This window comes from Lepidochelys kempii, chromosome 19 (genome assembly GCF_965140285.1).
Source record: "Lepidochelys kempii isolate rLepKem1 chromosome 19, rLepKem1.hap1, whole genome shotgun sequence".
Lineage (NCBI taxonomy): Eukaryota > Metazoa > Chordata > Testudines > Cheloniidae > Lepidochelys > Lepidochelys kempii.
The window spans coordinates 16692831-16714711 of record NC_136398.1 but is presented as its reverse complement, the minus strand read 5'-3'; the positions used below and the strand labels follow the sequence as shown (position 1 = coordinate 16714711).

General features: G+C 47.3%; 1 protein-coding gene across 6 annotated transcripts in view; it reads right to left on the bottom strand.

The window, feature by feature from the left end:
• The window catches only part of HIVEP3 (HIVEP zinc finger 3), a 493156-nt gene that overhangs the window by 6447 nt on the left and 464828 nt on the right, over positions 1 to 21881 (bottom strand). For all 6 annotated transcript variants that reach the window (XM_078849452.1, XM_078849453.1, XM_078849451.1 and 3 more), the window contains 2 exons: positions 19455 to 19553; positions 6851 to 7920 (listed from right to left, as the gene is read on the bottom strand). In XM_078849452.1, coding sequence (XP_078705578.1) covers positions 6851 to 7920; positions 19455 to 19553 — 1169 coding nt within the window. The remainder of the gene's footprint in view (positions 1 to 6850; positions 7921 to 19454; positions 19554 to 21881) is intronic.

Here is a 21881-nt window from a genome sequence, read left to right as displayed (position 1 = left end):
CAGAATAGAGAGCGGCCTGAGCCATGAAATTTGGTTCTGGACTCAACCATTTACAAAGGCTGGTGGGGTACAGATCTAGGGTTTTGATTCAGGCTCTCTCTATGTAAGAATCTTTCCCAAAGCTCCCCCATGAGTTTGAAACAGATCAAGACCACCACAAGAAAGACTATTCTTCCTATATTCTAGTTCTTCTGCTTTTGCCTGGCACAGTGAAGAGCAGTAGAGTGACATTTTTTTAAAAAGAAACCTTAAACCCTAACAATTTCTAAGTACAAAGCTGCGTTTTGGACTGAGTTTGAGTTCTCAGGGATGGACAGGATCAGTTCTTGTTTTATAGGAACTAATTTGCATGACTCTATCAAGTTATTTTTTGCCTGTTCTTCACTCTGTCTCTAGGTTTCACATAGTTTTCTGACCTATGTCATGTCCAGAAATGTGGGTTACACAGAAATGGGTTACCAAGGGGATTATTACAGCTAACCACCACACAGGACCCCCAAGAGGAAGTGGTGGAATTCTCAACAGATGATCCTTAAAATTGGGCTGAACACAGAATTTGAGAGTATACTGCAGGACCCATGCTCCCAGTTATGGTCTGTAGAGAACCAGCTACTCCCCTGATGCTGGTTCTATGAGAAGAGATTGGAGACAAAAGGGAAAGTGATAGCAAAAGCAGTCAGTGTAAATGGACAAAATATTTACCATACTGCAGGCAGTTAAAAACCCAAACTCTTCCCTAATATCCCTTCTCCAATGCAAGCTATTGACAGAGGTGCACTAGGTGATTAGGGATCTGTTTACACAACAATGAAAAACCAGATGCTGGCCCATGCCAGCTGACTGGAGCTCCCAGAGCTCCGGCTGGGACTCTTGCAGGGTCCTAGAGCCCAGGCTCCAGAAAGTCTACACAGCAATGAAACAGATCTGCAGCCCAAGCCCTGTGAACATGAGTCAGCTGGCAGGGAGCAGCCAAGCGGTTTTCTTTGCTGCGTAGATGTCTCCTAGGAGAACACAAAGAGAAGGAGGAGGTGGTCTGTGCAACAGCCAATGAGAGGGGAAGTGGTTTTACACACAATTTATGCTTCAATTAAGCCCTACTTTAAGGGTTTAAGTGGTGTCTGTGTAGGACCTTGTACAAAGCCTTTGCACTGGGGAGAATTTCACCCTGTTTAAATAGGCTGATCTAATCTTGCACTGGCTGGTCTAAAATGGTTTTTATATCACTTCCTATGATTATAAGAGTACTTCCTTCCTTCATAAAGATTAGAGCACTCACTGAACCTTCACTTACCATTATTTCTAAGTGTCACAGTCACACCTGGGATCTCAGACTGTAGGTGACCTGAGACGGGCAGCTCACTACTGAGGTCACCAACCACCAGGGAGACGATGTTTTCGTAACTGAAATCAGGCCATGCTATACTGTGCTTTCCATCCCACCATCAACCTCAGCCTGGACCAGTCCACACAAGAGATCCACTTCCTGGACACTATGGTGCTAATAAGTGATGGTCATATAAACACCACCCTATACCGGAAACCTACTGACTGCTATTCCTACCTACATGCCTCCAGCTTTCACCCAGACCACACCACACGGTCCATTGTCTACAGCCAAGCTCTACGATACAACCGCATTTGCTCCAACCCCTCAGACAGAGACAAACACCTACAAGATCTCTATCAAGCATTCTTACAACTACAATACCCACCTGCTGAAGTGAAGAAACAGATTAACAGAGCCAGAAGAGTACCCAGAAGTCACCTACTACAGGACAGGCCTAACAAAGAAAATAACAGAACGCCACTAGCCATCACCTTCAGCCCCCAACTAAAACCTCTCCAATGCATGATCAAGGACTTACAACCTATTATGAAGGACGACCCATCACTCTCACAGATCTTGGGAGACAGGCCAGTCCTTGCCTACAGACAGCCCCCCAACCTGAAGCAAATACTCACCAGCAACCACATACCACACAACAGAACCACTAACCCAGGAACCTATCCTTGCAACAAAGCTCGTTGCCAACTGTGCCCACATATCTATTCAGGGGACACCATCACAGGGCCTAATAACATCAGCCACACTATCAGAGGCTCGTTCACCTGCACATCCACCAATGTGATATATGCCATCATGTGCCAGCAATGCCCCTCTGCCATGTACATTGGTCAAACTGGACAGTCTCTACGTAAAAGAATAAATGGACACAAATCAGATGTCAAGAATTATAACATTCATAAACCAGTCGGAGAACACTTCAATCTCTCTGGTCACGCGATTACAGACATGAAGTTGCAATATTACAACAGAAAAACTTCAAAACCAGACTCCAGCGAGAGACTGCTGAATTGGAATTCATTTGCAAATTTGATACAATTAACTTAGGCTTGAATAGAGACTGGGAGTGGCTAAGTCATTATGCAAGGGAACCTATTTCCCCTTGGTCGTCCCCCCCCCTCCCGGTTCTTCAGACGTTCTTGTTAAACCCTGGATTTGTGCTGGAAATGGCCCACCTTGGTTATCATACACATTGTAAGGAGAGTGATCACTTTAGATAAGCTATTACCAACAGAAGAGTGGGGTGGGGGGAGAGAAAACCTTTTGAAGTGATAAACACCCATTTTTTCATGGTCTGTGTGTATAAAACATCCTCACTGCATTTTCCACTTTATGCATCCGATGAAGTGAGCTGTAGCTCACGAAAGCTTATGCTCAAATAAATTGGTTAGTCTCTAAGGTGCCACAAGTCCTCCTGTTCTTTTTGTGCTTTATATTGTGACCCTACAGGCTGGGTCAGTGTATCTCACTGATACGATTGTAATGCTTCCCTATTTAATAGCTCTGCCTGGAAGAACTGTCTTTCTGCAGCACTGCGCTGCTGCATACTCCACAGCATGACCGTCCAAAAATTCAGACAGGGCAGGAAACAGCCACAGTGCTAGCTGTAGGCCATGGAGAAATGCTCTGCTCTGAGGCTTTGTGCAGCATCTGTTCCCTCAGGATGGATGCTCCTGCCCTACAGCCTCCACTCTCGCTTCTTTATCCCTAAAAATAAACATACCAAAGCAAGGGTATGGATATCAGACACCAGCAGACGACATTTCGAAACTAGTTGCTTTAGTATCTTGGCCCAGTCTGTGCGGCAAAAGGACTTAAGTGGAAGGGCCCTTGGTTTATGTTCCTTTGCATCTACTCCCCATATCTGAAGTCCTACATATGGGGAAACTCTTTGGATTTCAGAGAAGGTTGAATGACATTTAGGCAGCAATTCCAGCCTCTGTCTACCCAGCAAACAGCAGAGCACTCTTAATGGAAGCCTTTCAGGGCAAGGACCACGGCTTGGTATATGGTTGTTCAGAACCTAACACAATGGACACTGATTGTTTCCAGGTTTCAGAGTAGCAGCCGTGTTAGTCTGTATCTGCAAAAAGAAAAGGAGGACTTGTGGCACCTTAGAGACTAACAAATGTATTTGAGCATAAGCTTTCCAGGGCCTCCAAGCTGGACTCCAATAAAAAATATTGTCACCATAACATGGGGAGAAATGACACAATAGAGGTCCCTGGTTACTCTTCCTCAGGGACTCCAGATCAAATGCTATTCCTTTATAACTCAAGAATCTGTTTTTCTAATTGCTGTCCCTGCAAACACCACCTTGGGTTGGAAAATCCAGCTCTGATCTTTTGCCTCCTGCATCGTCATCAGGAATAAAGATTCTGCGGTGAAAACTCAGCTGACAATCTCAGTGATGATGGGTGAAGCAGAATAGGCTCCAGCTCCATCTCTCATAGCTGCTCTGGTGCTGTAAGTCTAGCGGGAGCGAAAACTTCTCTGTGTCAGTAAAATGAACAGAGGAGACTAGGGGCTACCCAAAGAGCAGACAAATGGACTAAGAAGAGGTCACTTTTCTGATTATAACCATTCTTCAAAGGGACTGGATTATTTACCTCCTTGTTTGCCAAAAGCATCATTAATGACATAGTCAGTTATGTCATTACAGTCTGGGAATCTGGTTTGTCAATTTGCTTAGGCTGGAGAGCTACCTCTGCTGTACGGGATTCTAAAATTTTCAAGGGTTATCATGAACTTGCAAACAGAGAGACAGGGAGGTTTAGAATTCAGTGTCACATTCGGGGTGTGTGTACAATTTATATAATAATTCATAGAATCATAGAATATCAGGGTTGGAAGGGACCTCAGGAGGTCATCTAGTCCAACCCCCTGCTCAAAAGCAGGACCCATACCCAATTAAATCATCCCAGCCAGGGCTTTGTCAAGCCTGACCTTAAAAACTTCTAAGGAAGGAGATTCCACCACCTCCCTAGGCAACGCATTCCAGTGTTTCACCATCCTCCTAGAGAAAAAGTTTTTCCTAATATCCAACCTAAACCTCCCCCACTGCAACTTGAATTGTATGTCTGCTTTCTGCAGCATAAGGATCCATCACAGGAGATCATAGAATCATAGAATATCAGGGTTGGGAGGGACCTCAGGAGGGCATCTAGTCCAACCCCCTGCTCAAAGCAGGACCAATCCCCAATTAAATCATCCCAGCCAGGGCTTTGTCAAGCCTGACCTTAAAAACTTCTAAGGAAGGAGATTTTACCACCTCCCTAGTTAACACATTCCAGTGTTTCACCACCCTCCTAGTGAAAAAGTTTTTCCTAATATCCAACCTAAACCTCCCCCACTGCAACTTGAGACCATTACTCCTTGTCCTGTCCTCTTCTACCACTGAGAATAGTCTAGAGCTATCCTCTTTGGAACCACCTCTCAGGTAGTTGAAAGCAGCTATCAAATCCCCCCTCATTCTTCTCTTCTGCAGACTAAACAATGCCAGTTCCCTCAGCCTCTCCTCATAAGTCATGTGTTCCAGACCCCTAATCATTTTTGTTGCCCTTCGCTGGACTCTCTCCAATTTATCCACATCCTTCTTGTAGTGTGGGGCCCAAAACTGGACACAGTACTCCAGATGAGGCCTCACCAATGTCGAATAGAGGGGAACGATCACGTCCCTCAATCTGCTGGCAATGCCCCTACATATACATCCCAAAATGCCATTGGCCTTCTTGGCAACAAGGGCACACTGTTGACTCATATCCAGCTTCTCGTCCACTGTCACCCCTAGGTCCTTTTCTGCAGAACTGCTGCCGAGCCATTTGGGCCCTAGTCTGTAGCGGTGCATTGGGTTCTTCCGTCCTAAGTGCAGGACCCTGCACTTATCCTTGTTGAACCTCATCAGATTTCTTTTGGCCCAATCCTCCAATTTGTCTAGGTCCCTCTGTATCCTATCCCTGCCCTCCAGCATATCTACCACTCCTCCTAGTTTAGTATCATCCGCAAATTTGCTGAGAGTGCAATCCACACCATCCTCCAGATCATTTATGAAGATATTGAACAAAACCAAGATTATTTCACAGTAGACTGAAATAGCTGTAGGGTGGGTGAAAGTCTGGGCCTAACCCAGGGATAGTGTTTGAAGTTATAAATGAAAAGAATTAAACAAACAAACCCCAAGGGAAATCAGTGCCACATCCCTGATAGGGAAAAACCACAGACAAGGAAAAACACACACTGGGCTACATGGTTTCTATGAGGAATCACAGGATCACTGTCTGTCAGGAGAGTACTATGGCAGAAGTTCTGTAAGGGCTCTCTGTCCCCAGAACACTCTCCACAGGTGCACACCAGTTTCACAGCAATGTAACTGCACTGGCTGACTTCAGTGGTGTTACTCCTGATTTACACCAGTGTAACTTAGGTCTTGTTCACACAAGGGCTTATTCATGCATTAACATCGTACAGTTTCGAACTAGGGAATTTTCAGTCTGAGCCAGCAGGGTCTACATGGCCTGTTAGTGTGCAACAGGTGAGGTTCAACACTACTGCGCACGCTTCAGTTCAGACTAACCCACCATGTAGACAAGCCCTCAGATGAGAGCCAGGCACATACAGACTTTCTGTGGAGAGCTGTGGCAGTAACAGTGGAAGTGGGAGATTTCTCTACAAACCGCGTGTCCTCTTTAATCTATATGTATGGGAGAAACACACTAACGCCCTTTACATGTAGGATGTGATGTGTCCAGCAAAGGCAGAATTAATTGTTTTTTTGACCCAATGAGGAAAATACCTAGTTGGTCTGAGAAAGCGAGTGAGATGAGAAGCCCAAATAAATGTTTCTCAACAGCTAACGTAATGGAGCTAGCTGGAAGGCTAGATGGGATTAGTAATGGCGACAAGAACTTTCGCCTTTACTGGTTCAAATCTGGTTCAGGTCCGTAGAAACGGAACATATCTAGAATATCATGGCTATTCATGGCATTTGAGAAATGAGTTAGTGGGTCTCAAATTCCTATAGAACAAGTGTCCCTATCACAAAACCACAACCTCAGTCTTCACTAAGTGCCCTTCCCACCTTGTTGCCTCTTCAGCACAAAGGCCAAGGACTGAGTGAGCCACAGATAATGAATATCCTCCCATCCTTTAGAAGTCATTCCTCCACACAGCATGGCATTAACCCTTAACTTTAAAAACAAAAACACACAAAAGAAAAAAAAACGGCGTGGGTGTGTGAGGGAAGAGCAGGGGGAGAGAGAGGAAACGGAAGGGGGAAGAAGGAAGAGGAGAGAAAAGAAATGGAAGGGAGAGAAAAGGGGTGCAGAGGAAAAGTGATGGGGGTGGAAAACACGCACTTGCTGCTACCTGTGTAGCACCCATCCTGTGACTCAGCAGAGGATATCAGTCAATCTGACATCTTTCACTAGACAATATCCATGAAAGAAAATCAAAGGATTTACAAAGATGAATAGAAAATATGAACATAGAAGAAGAATTGGAGCTTACCAACTTGGACTCATACAGCTCTGCACTTTTGCCAAGGAACCTGTGAGGTAGAGGCATTGAAGCTAATATTCCATGCTGGAGTTTTAATGAGCTTTGAACTTGGTCATCTGCAGCTGATTTGCTGCTACAAGGCAAGTCCTCTTTCCCTGGGGATGGATATCTAGAAAGTGACTCTGAACAGGCTGGAGGCAACATTTTCTTCAGTGATAAATATCTGACTGATGACATCTCTCTGCTGGGAGACAAATGCCCCACAGGGGAGACCCCCCTCTCTGGTGGGAGGTACGTTCTTGGGGATAACTCTCTTCTTGGGGAAGGGTGCCTGCCGGGTGACAGCTCAAGCCTTGGTGACAAACATCTCAGTGGAGATGCCTCCCTTCTCGGTGACATGCGCTGACACGGTGACATCCCTCTCCCTGGAGACAGGCACCTTAGTGAAGACATTTCTCCAGTTGGCGAGAAACGTTTCGGTGAAGTTTCATTTTTGGTTAACAAGTGCTTTCTAGCTAGCATTGGCCTGCTGCCGCTGCCGCCGCCACCACCACCAGAGTCCTTGCCTGGAGACCACTTCTTTCTTGGGGAGGTGTCTTCTGAGGTTGACAGGTCCATAGCTAAGAACATGTGCTGCTTTGTGACAGATTCCCTTTCAGCAGAAGCCAAATGTTCACTGGAGGTCAAAGCTGGCCTATGGAGACTCAAGAAGCTGTGGCAAACAGCAACTTCGCTACTGTCTGCTGACCATTTTGTTTCCAGCCCTGGGGAAGTGGTCTGGTGGCCCCTGCCTACTTGTTGGATGCTGGAGACAATATCTTGTGTTAAAGACAATGCTGCTCCTGTGCATTCCTCTGGAGCAGATGGAGAGCTGCCCAAAGAGTGCATTGGAAGGGAGGTATGTTTTGCTTCTGAAAACTTTAAAGGTGGCTCATCTTGGCTCTCCTCTTCCTCCTCATCTTCATCATCTTCATTGTCATCGTCATCGTCAGATTCCTCTAGGTCTGAAAACTGGTGCTCCTCAATAGGCTCGGATCCCTCCCTCCCTTCGGAATCTTGGAATAGGTCTTCACTGGTTCCTGGAAAAAAACAAAACAGGAAAAAAAATCCATCAAGCATGCAAAATAGACACAAATATATTGAAATAATCAACTTCTGTGTTAAACTCCGAGTGCTCAAAGGAGCTCTGAGTGGACTAGATGAAAAAAGGATATTTTTGTTGTCCAGACCCTTATCATCTTGTGTCTGATACCTGCAGCCTCTTCCTCTCGGCCCTTGATGTCTGTAACTCCTGTAGTTCATTCAAAGGCTGCTGCTAAAATCACCTTTCTGGCTCATTGCTTTAACCAGCCTCCCACCATTTGCATCCCTCTGCTGGCTGTTCGCCACCACCTCAAACACAACCCTTTAGCTTTAAGGCCCCTTCCCAATTTAGCCCCTCCATAGCTCAATGACCTATTATTTTGGCATAACACTGACTGCAGCCTTTGCTGTGCCAGCATACTCAGCCATCACATCTGCTGCTCCCTCAAACACCTGCACGCATTCTCCCAGGCCTCCCATTATGAATGGGAAAAGCTCGTTGATAAGAGCCACAAAGCCACACTTTCTCTTCCTTTAAGCCCCTCTTCAAGACTTTTCTCTGCCATGATGCCTGCAAAGCTCTACCAGCTGGCAGTGTCTAGGCAGGTGGAAATCCGCCACATCTCTACCAAATGCTTGTTTTTCCGGTTATCTCACTCATGTCACCACTCCCCTTTGTTTGTCTCTTCCATTAGTCACATGTGGACATAACTAGAGGTGGGTGAATTTTTTTTTAATTCTGTCAACGTTTCAGACATCAAAACTGCCCCTTCCCAAACAAACAAACACCAGGGGAAACCATAAAAAAATTCTGTGAATTTTACCCTTCCCATATTTTGACCAGTTCTAGTCATAACTTAAGACTGTGAGCTCTGTCTGGCAGCGGCAGTTTCTGCATCTCTGTCAAATGCCTAGCAGCATAAGGCTCTGATCCTTAACCTGACACCTAGATGTTGCTGCCAATACAAATGAGATTAATACATCAACAGCACCGAGCGTGCGATAGGTGCTGGATAAAGTGCACATTCTAACTGCCATGGGGCTAGAGTCACAAAGGAACAAAGACACTTAGAAAATCACCAGGATTCACAAAGCCTGAGTTAGGTGCTCAGGCTTCCTATACAAGGAAAGGAGGCAGACAGGTGCCTAAGAATAGGATCCACCAACGCCAGCATGCTAGGCAGGGAGCCGCCTATGCTAGCCAATGAGAGGGGAGTTTGGCATGTAAATCTGGGCTTGGTATTCTCAGCTGTGAGCCCTCACCCAGAGTCAGGCACCTCAGGAATTTCTTGCAAGAATCTGGGGGGAAGAGGGGTAACAGCCGCCTTCCTCATAACATTTAGCCCAGTTGTTGGGGGAGAACGAACTGACCAGGAACATTCCCATGTGTGTCAGCGTCACTATCTTCTATTGAAGTGGCTCCACTTTGAACACACAGAGTTATCTGAGCACTGGCTCCAGGGTGAGAGCTCTACCCACCAGGCTACACAGTCACTCTCATGCCTGCTTTTGCTCTCACTTATCCACACCAGCATATCCCACAGTCCAGTGGCTATGAGAGAGACGGCAGAACCCTCTTCAAATTCCCTTTCCTCATCGGGCAGAGGAGAGACTTGAACCAGGGGTCTTCCACATCCCAGAAGAGTACCCTAACCACTGCACCGGACGTTACGAGGGAGGGCCTCACCTCCCCCACAAACCCTGTCCCCCCATTTTTTGTGAAGTGAGGCATGCTCTGTGCATGTCTATCATACTGGGCCTCACAGGCAAGCTAGACGCAGCAGCTGGTCCATGCATTGCACAGGAGCTTGGGTGTCTGTGCACCCAAAGCGAAGCAGCAGTGCACATGTCCAGAGTCAGAAACACAGGCAACCTGGGGAACGTTCTCTGCAAAAGCTTAGGCTCCAAGTAGGTTTAGGCACCTACAGGGCTCAGTGGCAGCTGAGGGGGGTCTTCTGAATGCCACTGGTACCTAAATCTGGGACTTAGTGTCACTGTGCTTCCAAGTTTGATGCTGTGTTGGGTAACTCCCTGCTGCCCTCTGCTAAGAATGTTTTTATCTCTGGGCCATGGACGTAAAACATGTTGGCAGGGGAGACGTGAGCTGGTTTCGAAGAGATCCATAGGAACAGCCACTGGATGTCACTATTGCTCAACCCAAGCAGGATTTTCCTAGTGCAAGCTCTTCGAGCTGGCTATTTGAATATTAACATTCTCAGTTTCTCAGCCTCTTTGTGTGCCAGGCTACATGAAGAAAACCAGTGTCCCTTTGCTAGTCCACGTTTGCTGACTGTCTTCAGTAGGTCTCTCTGTGGTTAGTTCCCAGCAGTTTCACAGACACCTGTGTGAACTCACTAACTGCAGGATTCCTGGACTCCTTTTCCACTAGGTTCAGATGAGGACACCCTATTTCTCACCTGATCAAATCGATGTTAACTGAAACAGCATTTTATTTAATGATGCCATCCACCAGCCAGTCAGAGCACCTGGAGAACTAAGCAGAGCGAAAGGTCAGGCCAGACCACTTCTGACCACGCCAGGTGGGTTGTCAGAGGTAGAGCTGGCCAAACAATGAGAAGCCGCTCTGATCCATGGATAAAATACCCCAGTTCAGGTTACTGTGAGTTGTGGGGTCTGATCTTTTGTTTGTGAGTATTCAGCAACTGTCAGATGTTGTGAAAAAGGGCACGCATTTTAGCACAGATGCATCATTGGCTCTTCTGTTATTTAAAAAGTTTCAGCTGTCACACAATATATGTAGTGAATAGTCAAAGTGAACAGCTCACAACCACGAGGCTGACTGTTACATGGTGAGACACGACGGGTAATGAACAAATTAGCTGAAATTAGGATCCGGCTATGGATTATTTGCTAATCCAGAAAGGAGCTAAATTCATAACAAGTATTATTCTAAATGAATAGTTCAACCAGCTCCAGTCAGAACCATGCATATTTCTTGCTCTGAAAGGGAAAACATTTCACAGCCAGATCTAGGAGTTAGTTATTTCCTCTACTCTAATGACTTTATGCCTTGGGAAAGCTTAGAACTGGCAGACAGTGATGGCCAAAGTGCACCCCACTGTTAGCTTCCACTCCCTAGGAATCCTCGCCCTGGGCTGTTTGGTTTCCTGGCAGTGACAGAATAATAGATAGGCACTGACAGTATCCGGTGAGCACAGCACGGTCAGCAGTACAAAGCTAGGGTAAAGCTAATCCATTTCTATGTGGTGGAGTATTCCACATTTGCCACACAGGAACTATCGGAATGAGTGAGATTTGGGGGAGCCCCAAGTGGATTTTGCCTTGCCCTCCTGACATGTTCCCACTGTGCAGAAAGAAAGCTTCAAACTCAGCCAAAGGCCAGAACGTTTCACAAGAGAAATCTGATTCTCTGAACTCAGCGGGCCAGAGAATGGGAAGGGAAAAGCTGGAAGGGCATTTTATGACAATGTGTCTGGGCAGTGACACATATCAATGGATGCCTAGAGCATATGGGCTTGATTCTCCACTCTGTATTGCTTGACTGAATTCAGTGGAATTACACCAAGGTAAAATTTGAGTGAAAGAGCAGAGGATCAGACCCAGAGTCTCCTTTTATGGCAATGGGAAAAGTCCTCTATTTCCCCTGTCCCTTAAATAGAAATAAACCCATCATGTGAAACACAGCCAGTTTTAGAAACGGATGGCAAAGAGAGTGCAGAGAGTCTTCCTAGAATAGCTCATTGCAATTGGAAATGATCACTTTTGGATGGGCAAGCCCTTGAATGGTTCTGTACTGATCTCCCTCTAAAAGAAGAGAAAGACAGTCTCTTTCACTACAAAAAAGAACGCTCTTTCCAACTCAGTGCCCTGCCAGCAATGGAAGCTATGTGATAGTGAGAAAATCTGGGATGTGGGATGGAGCTATGATCTTTAAATTTCATGTGAAGGCAAGTGTTAAGACATCTCTGTATCTTTTCCCTCTTCCATCCATCCATCCATCCCCCAGCACTTACAGGATCGTACATGATTTTCTAGCCCTTTGCATGGATGCTAGACTCTGCATTTCTGAGCCTCGGGTCTCTTCAGTCATGATGCAGAATGCTTTAAACTTGGGCAAAAGCCCAGGAATTGTTTGCTTTTACCAAAGGAACCCCCCCCCCCCGAGTTGCTCTGACACCAAGCCTTCCCCTTTTCACCTTTACACATTCTTCCCCTGTCCCCTTTACACAAACACAAATGGGAGGAAGCGGAGACTGCATATTTTTTGTAATTCTAAAATTACATGGATTGTCTGCATAATGCAATAACGTCCAGACAGCTACACAGTCCAGACAGCAGCGGTGCAGCCAACATCAACAAATGGAGGAGGATTCCATTCGGAAAGCTAATGGAGTCCTACCCCTGTGCTTTCCTGAGTCTAGGCAGGTCCTTTCCCTCACTGAGCTTAGCAGGTGTCCAGGAACTGAGTGCTCATTCACAAACAGGCATGGACACATGATTTAATGAGGGGAGAAGAGGCCTCCCAGCTGACACTCACTCCAACCGTCTGCTAAGCATTCTCCCAGGTGACCTCTGGGTGAAAGGCAGATTTTTAACAGGGTTTTTGGTTTAATGGTATTTTTTAAAAAATGAGACCAAAGGCAGAGACAAATGCAGCCTTCTCGTCTGCTTAGCGCGTTCCTTTTCCTAATCAGAATACTCCTTTCAGCTTGCAGCCTTGAATGGCTTTAGAACAGCTCACACACTGTGCTGCTCACAATACATTACTATTAACCCTGTATGATCGGAGCAATGAATGATTGAATGAAATAATTAATGAAAGCATTCCCTTGAATGACTGAATTGAGCTCTCGCAGTTCTGGCCTTTGCAGCCTACAATTATCTGCTGCACAAATAGGATTTCTGATTTGCAGGTTTTTAAAAGCTTCACACAATTAATATGATTCATTAGTTTTAATTTACTATAATGAAAAGGTTTACAACAATCCTTGTGCTTTCAGAGTATCAAGCAACCAAAATTTCAGTAGCAACTGTCTCCTCTCCTATCAAGCTTTGATCTGAGTAAGAATCAGGTGCAGGTAGTATAAGGGCAGGGGGAGATTTGAAGGAGCCATCAGCTAATCAATTATTCTAAGTGAGTTAACAGACTGAAGGAGACCTCCAGCAATCTGACACTGGAGCAGGCTTCCGCTGGCTAACGCCGCACTAACACTTTTCCCCTGGGACTATCACTAGCAAATCCTAGACTGGGGTTTTTTTTCTGGCCCTGCTCCCCCCACTCTGAACTCTGGCAATGCCCCTGCCAAACAAAGAATGCCTCGGCATGAATGAAAGGCTGCTTTTAAGAGCAGGACAAAAGCCTAAAGCATAGTCAGATTTAAAGGAAAGAAAAGCATCCATTTCGGCAATGTAACCTGCACCAGCAGCAAGGGGATAAAAAGCCATTGTGCTTCCTCTGCCTATAGACCACCTTGGTAGGGGGGGAACCAGCAGCTTCCCTGCTTAGGAGTAACGGGGCTGCGTTTTACTTTAAACCACATTAACAAACCTCATCAGATTTATTTAAACAATTCTCTCAAAAAAACATCCAGGTGAGATTGTTAAAATGCTCCCTCCCATCACTGCTTGCCACTTGTCTGCCTGGATGTGGGTCTCATATCACAGGTGAAAAACCGGTGATCCCTGGGGAATTGAGTCCTCTGTGTATACAGAGAGACCAAATCTGATCCTTGGTACCCCTGTGTCGACCCACTAAAACTAGTGGAGTTCCAATAGATTTACACCTGTGTAACTGGGATCAGAGTCTGGTGCACAAGATGTAGAGTGGTCGAGTGCCTTACCATGGGATGTGGCGCTAGGAACCCCTAATCCTAACTGTCGTGCCTGCCTTCTGTGTGGCCTCGTGAATGTCATGTACACACCTACCCTCAAGGGTGCTGTGATTCACGACGGTCTGGGCAGAGCTTTGAGCCATGTCCTATAGAGCTAGACTCTTTTGCACTAAACCTTTGCCCCATGAAAATATCTTTCGTGGCAATTTAACAAAGCCAACCAGTGAACATATAGAGACGTGAATGTGGTGTCCTGAGTGCTAGTTTAAAAATGAGCAGACATGAATTTAAACCATTGTACAGTAAGTATCATCCCTATTGTTAGCAGATTCCTCAGGATGAGCCTACTTCTGCTCTAAAACATCATGGGAACCAGTGGAATTCACAGTGGTATAAATTCAACCCAGGGCCTTATTAAAATGGTATCTTCACCAAACACAGAAGACTTCAGCCCACATCCCAGCAAGGGTGAGGGTGGCCTAGTGCCCAGACACCCGAAGTCTGGTTACTGCAGGTGGGGGAGATGTCCGGTCATTACTGGCACCAGCCCTACTCAGCCAGGGCTGCTTCCTACCTGCGTTGGGCGGCTGCAGCTCACAGCCCTGGCTAAGCGGGAGGCAGGGTGGGAGGAGAAAAGCAGCGAGAGATGGGGGAGAGGGGGAAAGAGGAGTGGATGGGGCAGAGCCTTGGGGGAGGAGGCAGGGCAGGGCCTCGGGTAGGTGGGGGTGGGAAGAGGCGGGGCAGGTTCTGGCACTCCTACTGGAGTGTCTGTTTTTGAAATATTACCAAGTTGACAACCCTAATTAAAATTCATGTGATGCCTTTGTGAAGAGTGGGTTCCCCAGAGGGTTCAATTACTAGACCTTCCAATGACAGCTTCTGAATTTGAGTAAATTTCCAGGCCTGACAGTAAAGTATTGGCCACTGTGAGCCTGCTGCAAACTGAACTCTGCTGGTTTAGGGAAGTGACTCAGCACAAGGCCAGGACAATCAGACTGGCTCAGGCTGGGAGGGGCAGTAGAAGGAAAAAGAGAAATGCTAAACGCAGTTGCAAGAGCTGCTCTGGTGACGAAGGGTATGGGGGGCAGCAGGAAGAGGTCAGTGGTGTCCCATCAGCTCTGCAAAGCTTTGTGAATGGAGAACGTCATGTTGACCTAGCACATTGTACTGAAGCTCTGTGCGCCATCGGGCCAAACCCCACGGTGAAGGGGACAGGTGTATCATTTCTCCCCCTCAGTACACCTCTACCCCGATATAACGTGGTCCTCGGGAGCCAAAAAATCTTACTGTGTTATAGGTGAAACCGCGTTATATTGAACTTGCTTTGGCCTCGAGCATTTCCGTTATTAATGTCACTTCCCACCCCCTGTCTGACCCCCTCAGAACTCCTGATCCATCCAACCCCCCCGCTCCTTGTCCCCTGACCGCCCCCTCCAGAGACCTTCCCCCGTCTCTAATCACCCCCAGGACTCCACCCCCTATCCAACCCCCCGGCTCCCTGTCCCCTGACTGCCCCGACCCCTATCCACACCCCCGCCCCCTGACAGGCCTCCCGAGACTCCCACGCCCTATCCAATGCCCCCGTTCCCTGTCCCCAGACTGCCCCACTCCCAGAACCTCTGAACCATCCAACCCCCCCTGCTCCCTGTTACCTGACCGCCCCCCGAGACCCTCTGCCCCTTATCCAATCCCTCGGCCCCGGCCCGTCACCCTTAACACGCTGCTCAGAGCAGCATGTCAGAGCCAGACACGCTGATGCGCTGATCCGTCGGAGTGTGCAGCCCCGCCCCCCAGAGCGCTGCTTTACCGCGTTCTACACGAATTCGTGTTATATCAGGTCACGTTATATCGGGGTAGAGGTATATTTAAAATATATTTACTGTCTATACAAATGACCCACTGACAACAATCTCCAAATCCCACCAGCACGCCGAGACATCTGCCATCCCTGAAGGCTTCTTCCCACTTATCCCTGCACGGAGCCTCCAGCCCACGATACCGAGAGCCTCACTAAAGGAAACAGAAAAACAATCATAAAAACATCTAACGGCTCCCAAAGAGCTCGTCATCTAACCCTCAGCAACTGTCAGAGCTCAGCCTCTAACCATTTGGATAAAATATCCTTCTTTAGCTCACACAGCTAAGTATACATTAGGATTTCCCTAGTTCTTTTTGCTCCACTCTTGGTGATCTCTCACCTTGCCCTCGACATTTCAGAGCTGTCATAGTAAATGGAGTAAAAGGGTTTAGGGGGAAATGGAGTGTAAAGCCATGGGAGCACCATTGACAGTGGGCAGGAGGATACACCTACCCCTGAGGGGTTGGAGGCCCGGGGCGAGGGGAGTTGGGTCCTGCCTCTGGGGGGCCTGGATGGATGGGTCCTACCCTAGGCAGGTGCTCGGGAGGGGTTGGGTGCTGTCCCCAGAGGGTGTGATGGAGAATGAGCCTACACTCACCTGCAGCTGTGGCTTCTGTCCCTCAGTCTGGACCCAGCTCCCTCTCCAGGCCACTCAGGTTTGGCACGTACACCCCTCTGTCATGACGGAGGGGTGTCTGGGCCAAATTTTAATGAGCGGCGTTGTGACCCCACATGCCAGGTCACAGAACCCAAGCGGGAAGCTGGGCCCGGCTCGCAGGAACAGGAGCTGCTGCTGCGAGGTGAGTTTATTAAAATCAGGGACACAAAGAGAAGTCCTGGGCAAACCTCACAATATCCGTGACATTTTCACCACCACGAAAAATCTGCAGCCCTACTCATGCTTCAAACAGAAGGCCGTCGTTCTCAGGGCTGCAGCCCGCTGCTCTGATGCTCCTCAGACACACAGGGAAGAGACCTGCTTATTGGGCCGATGTCAATGAAACTCAGCTACAGACACCATGGAGCAAGGGAGACACTGCTGTACTAAAGAAACTTAGGTGGTTCACAGGAACACAAGAGGCTCTTGAATTCAAAGGCCCTTTAAATGGGGGTGGGATGGGGGGGGGGGTTGCGCGTAGGGGAAAGAACTAAGCACAGGATTGAGGGTAAATAGATTTTTAAGTATACAGAGTAACCCAGCTAATATCTGACAACACCATGAAGTTTTAAGTACTTTCTGATTATCTGCTTCACTGCTGAGAGACGCCCTAGGTACTGTCATTACTGGCCCAGATTGTGCCCCATGGATACACACATGGAAAGGACCCTCTCTCTGCATGCAAATCTCTACCTTCCCTGTGATAAGGAGAATTGCCCATCTCCGGGGCACTCACCCCCTCCCACCCTGACCTTGCAGAGGATGTGTGGGGAGATTGGGTCGGCCACACAGGAGAACAGGGTCAGCTGGGGGTGGGATCAGGAGATGCTCATCATGCTCCTTCCAGCACCCTGGGGATCCACCTGGAAACAAAGCTCCAGGCTGTATTTTTTCCTTGGAGGCTCATGGGGGTAGCCACAAGGAGGCTGTGGGAACCATGCTACATGGGGGCCACCAGGAGTCACAGCCAGAGTGCATCCCAGGGGGGCTTCAGATTTGGAGATAGGCCACACATGCTTTTCCACTGGAGGAAAACCGATGCCCCGGATGTGGGCAAGGGGATCCTCATGGAGATTTCCTCCCCTGGAGCCCCTTCAATGAGGAAGGGATAATCTGGATTGTATGATCAGATATTTACAAAGTGCATCTCACAAAGACTCTCGCATCAGGCTTCATATGCTGTATTCACAGGGGTCACTTCACCCAGCAGCACGATGCAGCTACAGGAGGTCACACTTTGATCTGGGCATCCCTTCTTGCCTTGCACTCCATGACCCATGAGCAGAGCAGCATCTGTTTAGCAGTGCAGAATGCTCTAGCCAGCTGAAGCAGAGAGGGGAATTTAAGGTTCTGATACCCTGGCACCCCCTTATTCACTATTGTCATATAATTAGGATATGTTTTGTACAAAGTATGCCTTGTGAGGAGGTATCATTCTAAAAGCCTTGATCTGCTAGACATTAATATCTTGTTGGATTGTATGTACTATCGTTGTATGGAAGTCATGAAGTTTCGCTGTGTATGTGTTACTGAAACATGTTGTGAGATTGAAAACACCCACAAGTAGCCTTTCAGGAACAACAGTAAAAAGACCAATCAATGTTAATGGCTTATTGAGGAGATGCACACAAGCACAGGGATTACTCCAGGAACTGTGTACAATAGAAACCTCCCAGAGATAGCACTACACAGTGTTCAGAGTAACAGCCGTGTTAGTCTGTATTCGCAAAAAGAAAAGGAGTACTTGTGGCACGGCATGCATCCGATGAAGTGAGCTGTAGCTCACGAAAGCTCATGCTCAAATAAATTGGTTAGTCTCTAAGGTGCCACAAGTACTCCTTTTCTTTCCATTACACAGTGGGAACTGTTTGGCCCAAGTCACAGCAAAAGAGCTTTCCAGAAAGTGGGAGGAAAATATAAAAGGGGGAAATGACATCATGTGGGTATCTCACTCTCCCTACAACACCACACCTGGAAACACCTGAGGAACAAAGACTGAACTGAGGGAAGTGATGGTCCCAGGCTAGAGGGATTTTTAGCCTGTGTACGAAAACTTGGGAAACCCAAGCTGCAAAGCAAAGGCAGCTTGTGACTTAAGAATCTGCTTATCACTTATCTGTTTATCACTCAGGGTGAGAATTTGCCAATTCATATCCTACCTATCTAGTGTATTAAGATCAGCTTGCGTTTTTGTTTATTTACTAGGTAATCTGCTTTGAGCTGTTTGCTATCCCTTATAATCACTTAAAATCTATCATTTTGTAGTTAATAAATTTATTTTATGTTTTAATCCAAACCAGTGTGCGTTTGACTAAGGTGTCTGGGGGAAATCCCAGCTTGGTTACCACAAGCGTGCATAGTCCTCTTCACATTGAGGGAGAGGTGGAGTGGGTGTTAAACCCATATACTGGCCAGATTTGACCAGAGCAGGATGGTATTTTTCTGGGGTCCCAAGCAGGGAGGCTGGTGGTTAGAGAGCCTGCATGTAACTGCAGCTGGGTGTGTCCCTGCCTGTGTGAATGTTGGTGAAAGTGCAAACTTGGAGGGCTTTGGAGCTTGTCACAGCAGAATAGTGTGAGAGGGAGCCCAGGCTGGTGGGTCAGAGGACTCAGTGGAACCCCAGTTCCACGTGGCACCCTGGGGGAACCCGTCACAAGTCAGCCAGGCTACTGCTACTTAACACCTCTGCTCTACTGAAAAGCGCTGGAGGGAGGGTTTTACATGGCCAGAGAGCAGGACATTTATTTATGTCTCATCCAAGAGATTGACTGTGCAGCAGCCAAGTGCCCCCTTGCATTATATCACTTGTGTAGCCCCACAGTGTGCACAGAGCACCGTCCTGCAGCACCGACTCTACTTACTTCTCATGAACATAGGAAGCACCGTACTGAATCAGTGGTTCATCTACACCTGTGCCCTATCTCTGATGGTGGCCAGCACCACATATTTCCAAGGAAGGCGCAAACCCCACCCCCATAGGCAGATATGGGACAATCTATGCCCCCTGCCCCCATGAAGAGTTTCCCCCAAGCATGGCACTGCAGCCGAATCAGGTCTGGTCAGCCAAAGCTCCCTTCCAGCGGTGCCCAGGGTACCTGGAGCACCTGGACGCTCCATTCATGTGAATGGACATTCTGCTACCTAAATACCATGCGTTTTCCAAGCAGCAGTGGGAGAGCCCACAGTTTAGAGAATCTGTACCTTCTTCAGCTTCCAGCTCCACCAGTGAAGACACCAACACGCCCATCTCCTGACATTTTTTGCTGTGGGCCTTTGACTTCATATGTTTAGTCAGATTCCCTGAAAGGAAACAGAACAAACACCTTGATCAATAGTCTGTTTCTTTCCCCTGGCAAGGGGGTGAGTAACAAGTTGACAACTTCACTTAGACCTAGCTGCAGGTTCAGTTTAAGGTGCTCTCTCTGCAGAAGCCTTTATCCCAAGCAGCCAGCCAGCCTGCAGCATAGGGATAGATTTTCTGTTTAATTGCTTCACTGCTGGCTGGGATGAGAGAGAGGAGGTGCCAAACCTGAGACTTCAGAGTAACACGGCCACCATGCAGCCTAGAACAGCTGGAGGGCACATACTTTGCACAGATACTCCCCAGCATGCGCACTGCTGCATTGTTACAGCACCAAAAAGGAGCAGGAAAAATAGGAACAGTTAGGTGATCCCTTCGCATAACAGCCCAGCCCAGCAATCCATCCGAGCTGGTCCCAGCACATAGTAGGCAGCACTGTGTCTCCAGACAGGAGACACACCGTTAACAGTGACCAAGGAGTGGGGTGGAGACAAGAAAACAAGGGTCCAGGGAGAAAACTGAAGGAAAAAAACCAAGAGTAAAAAAACCCAGCTGAACTATGTTGGACTTTGTCTGCCTGTAACTTAACATTTGGATAGAACGGTAAATAACAGCAGAGCTGCCTGGAAAACAGAATTTCCATTCAACAAAAAAAAAAAAGAAAAAAAAAAAGCCTGTCAAGAGGGGTTGGTGGTAGCAAGGGATCCAGGGAGCTGGGCAGCCCATCAGGAATACCGGGAGCTGGCAGGAAATCATGCAGGAGAGCCTGCCTAGCTGCTGCTTTCCACAGAAAATTTCAACAGAATCAACCTGTTCGAGTGGAAAATTTCGCTTCCATCAAGTCAGCATTTTCCAATGGAAAACTTTTTTGTCAGAAGATTTCCCATCAGCTCGAGTAATTAGCCAAGGTAACTGAGCTAACTCACAACCAGTTTGAGAACTGTAAAGCGGAGATATGCTCATGTGCTGAAACTGCCTGAGAAGAATCTGAGCAGTAAAGAAAGGTGGAAACTTCTCAAATGACCCCCAGGTCTCTAGCTGGGAGGGCTGCCGGGATGTTCTGGCATGTGCTGAGTGGCCAAACGAGGAGCACACCTACCCCAAACAGTGACACTTCACAGACTAAAGCTCTAAAGCATTTTGCACTGGTACTTAGCAGTGAGAAATATGATTAAGAAAAAGTATATTGAGGCTGAGTATCAGGAGAAGTGAACAGTGAGCTCTGTTAGGCTGTGGGGTATCCTCTGCAGGGCCATGGTCACACTGTAACATTTATAAGAAGCCTGGAGAAAGTGCTACAAGATATGATGTAGGCACATCTACAAAAGAATGGCAAAGGAATGGAGTAGATGGCCTTATAGGTCTTTTCTGTCACTAATTTCTAGAATTCTGCCAAAACCACAACTGTCTCTCCCAGCAGGCTAATGGAGCAGTTTTTATTCCTACTTATAGAAAAGGGAAACCCAGGAGAAGGGAGCCTAGGGGTGTGTGGAACCTGGATCTGGGAAAGAAGAGAAGAGCAAGAGAAATGATGGGAGGAGTAAAGAAGAAAATTGCCCCTCTATTCTCTTCTTTACCCTTCTCCCTTCACCTCTCTCCTCCGTGGACTGAGCCGATTGATAAGAAGAAGAAATGTACGCTCTTGCTGCAACTCCTTCAAGGGTCGGTGAGTTCCCAGCATGACTCAATCATATCTAGCTGAGCTCTCCAACTTCATCATAACAAGACGACATGGCACAGGCTTTCCTGTTGGCCAGAGCCTGCCATGCCAAGGACCTGGAGTTCAGGATAAGAAGGGACTGTGTAATTGGACCCATTGTAACTAATTATACCAAAATGTCAATAGTGACAACACTCCTCAGTAAATGAAACCCTGCTGCTACCTTCGGTAAATTATTGCAGCTCACCACAGCTGACACAAATGACCCATCTATGCTCAGTTACCATCACAATAACCCTAATCTGATTCCTTCTGGTGAGAGTTTACACAGGAAATGAATCAGCTTAAATGTACTGTGTGTTCAGAGGTTTGCGAGTTACGCTGCAGCGTGTGGTACCCCAGGAATTCTACGGCAACGCTAACCATGGGCTGGGAGGAAAGCTAGACTAAAGAGGCCTGCCAAGCATGCCACTCCTACCAAGCTCCCCCCGCGAGCTCACAATGATTCACTGTGGTGCATACACTGTACTACAGGGACAAGAATCGCAATGACTGTTAGTCAGGAGCCTGAAAGCTGCACTTCATTCGCATCTGATGGATCAGAGGGCAGCCTCTCTAGCTTTAATAGGGAGGTGCAGCCAAGGAAGACAGGGTCCACAGAGAGAAA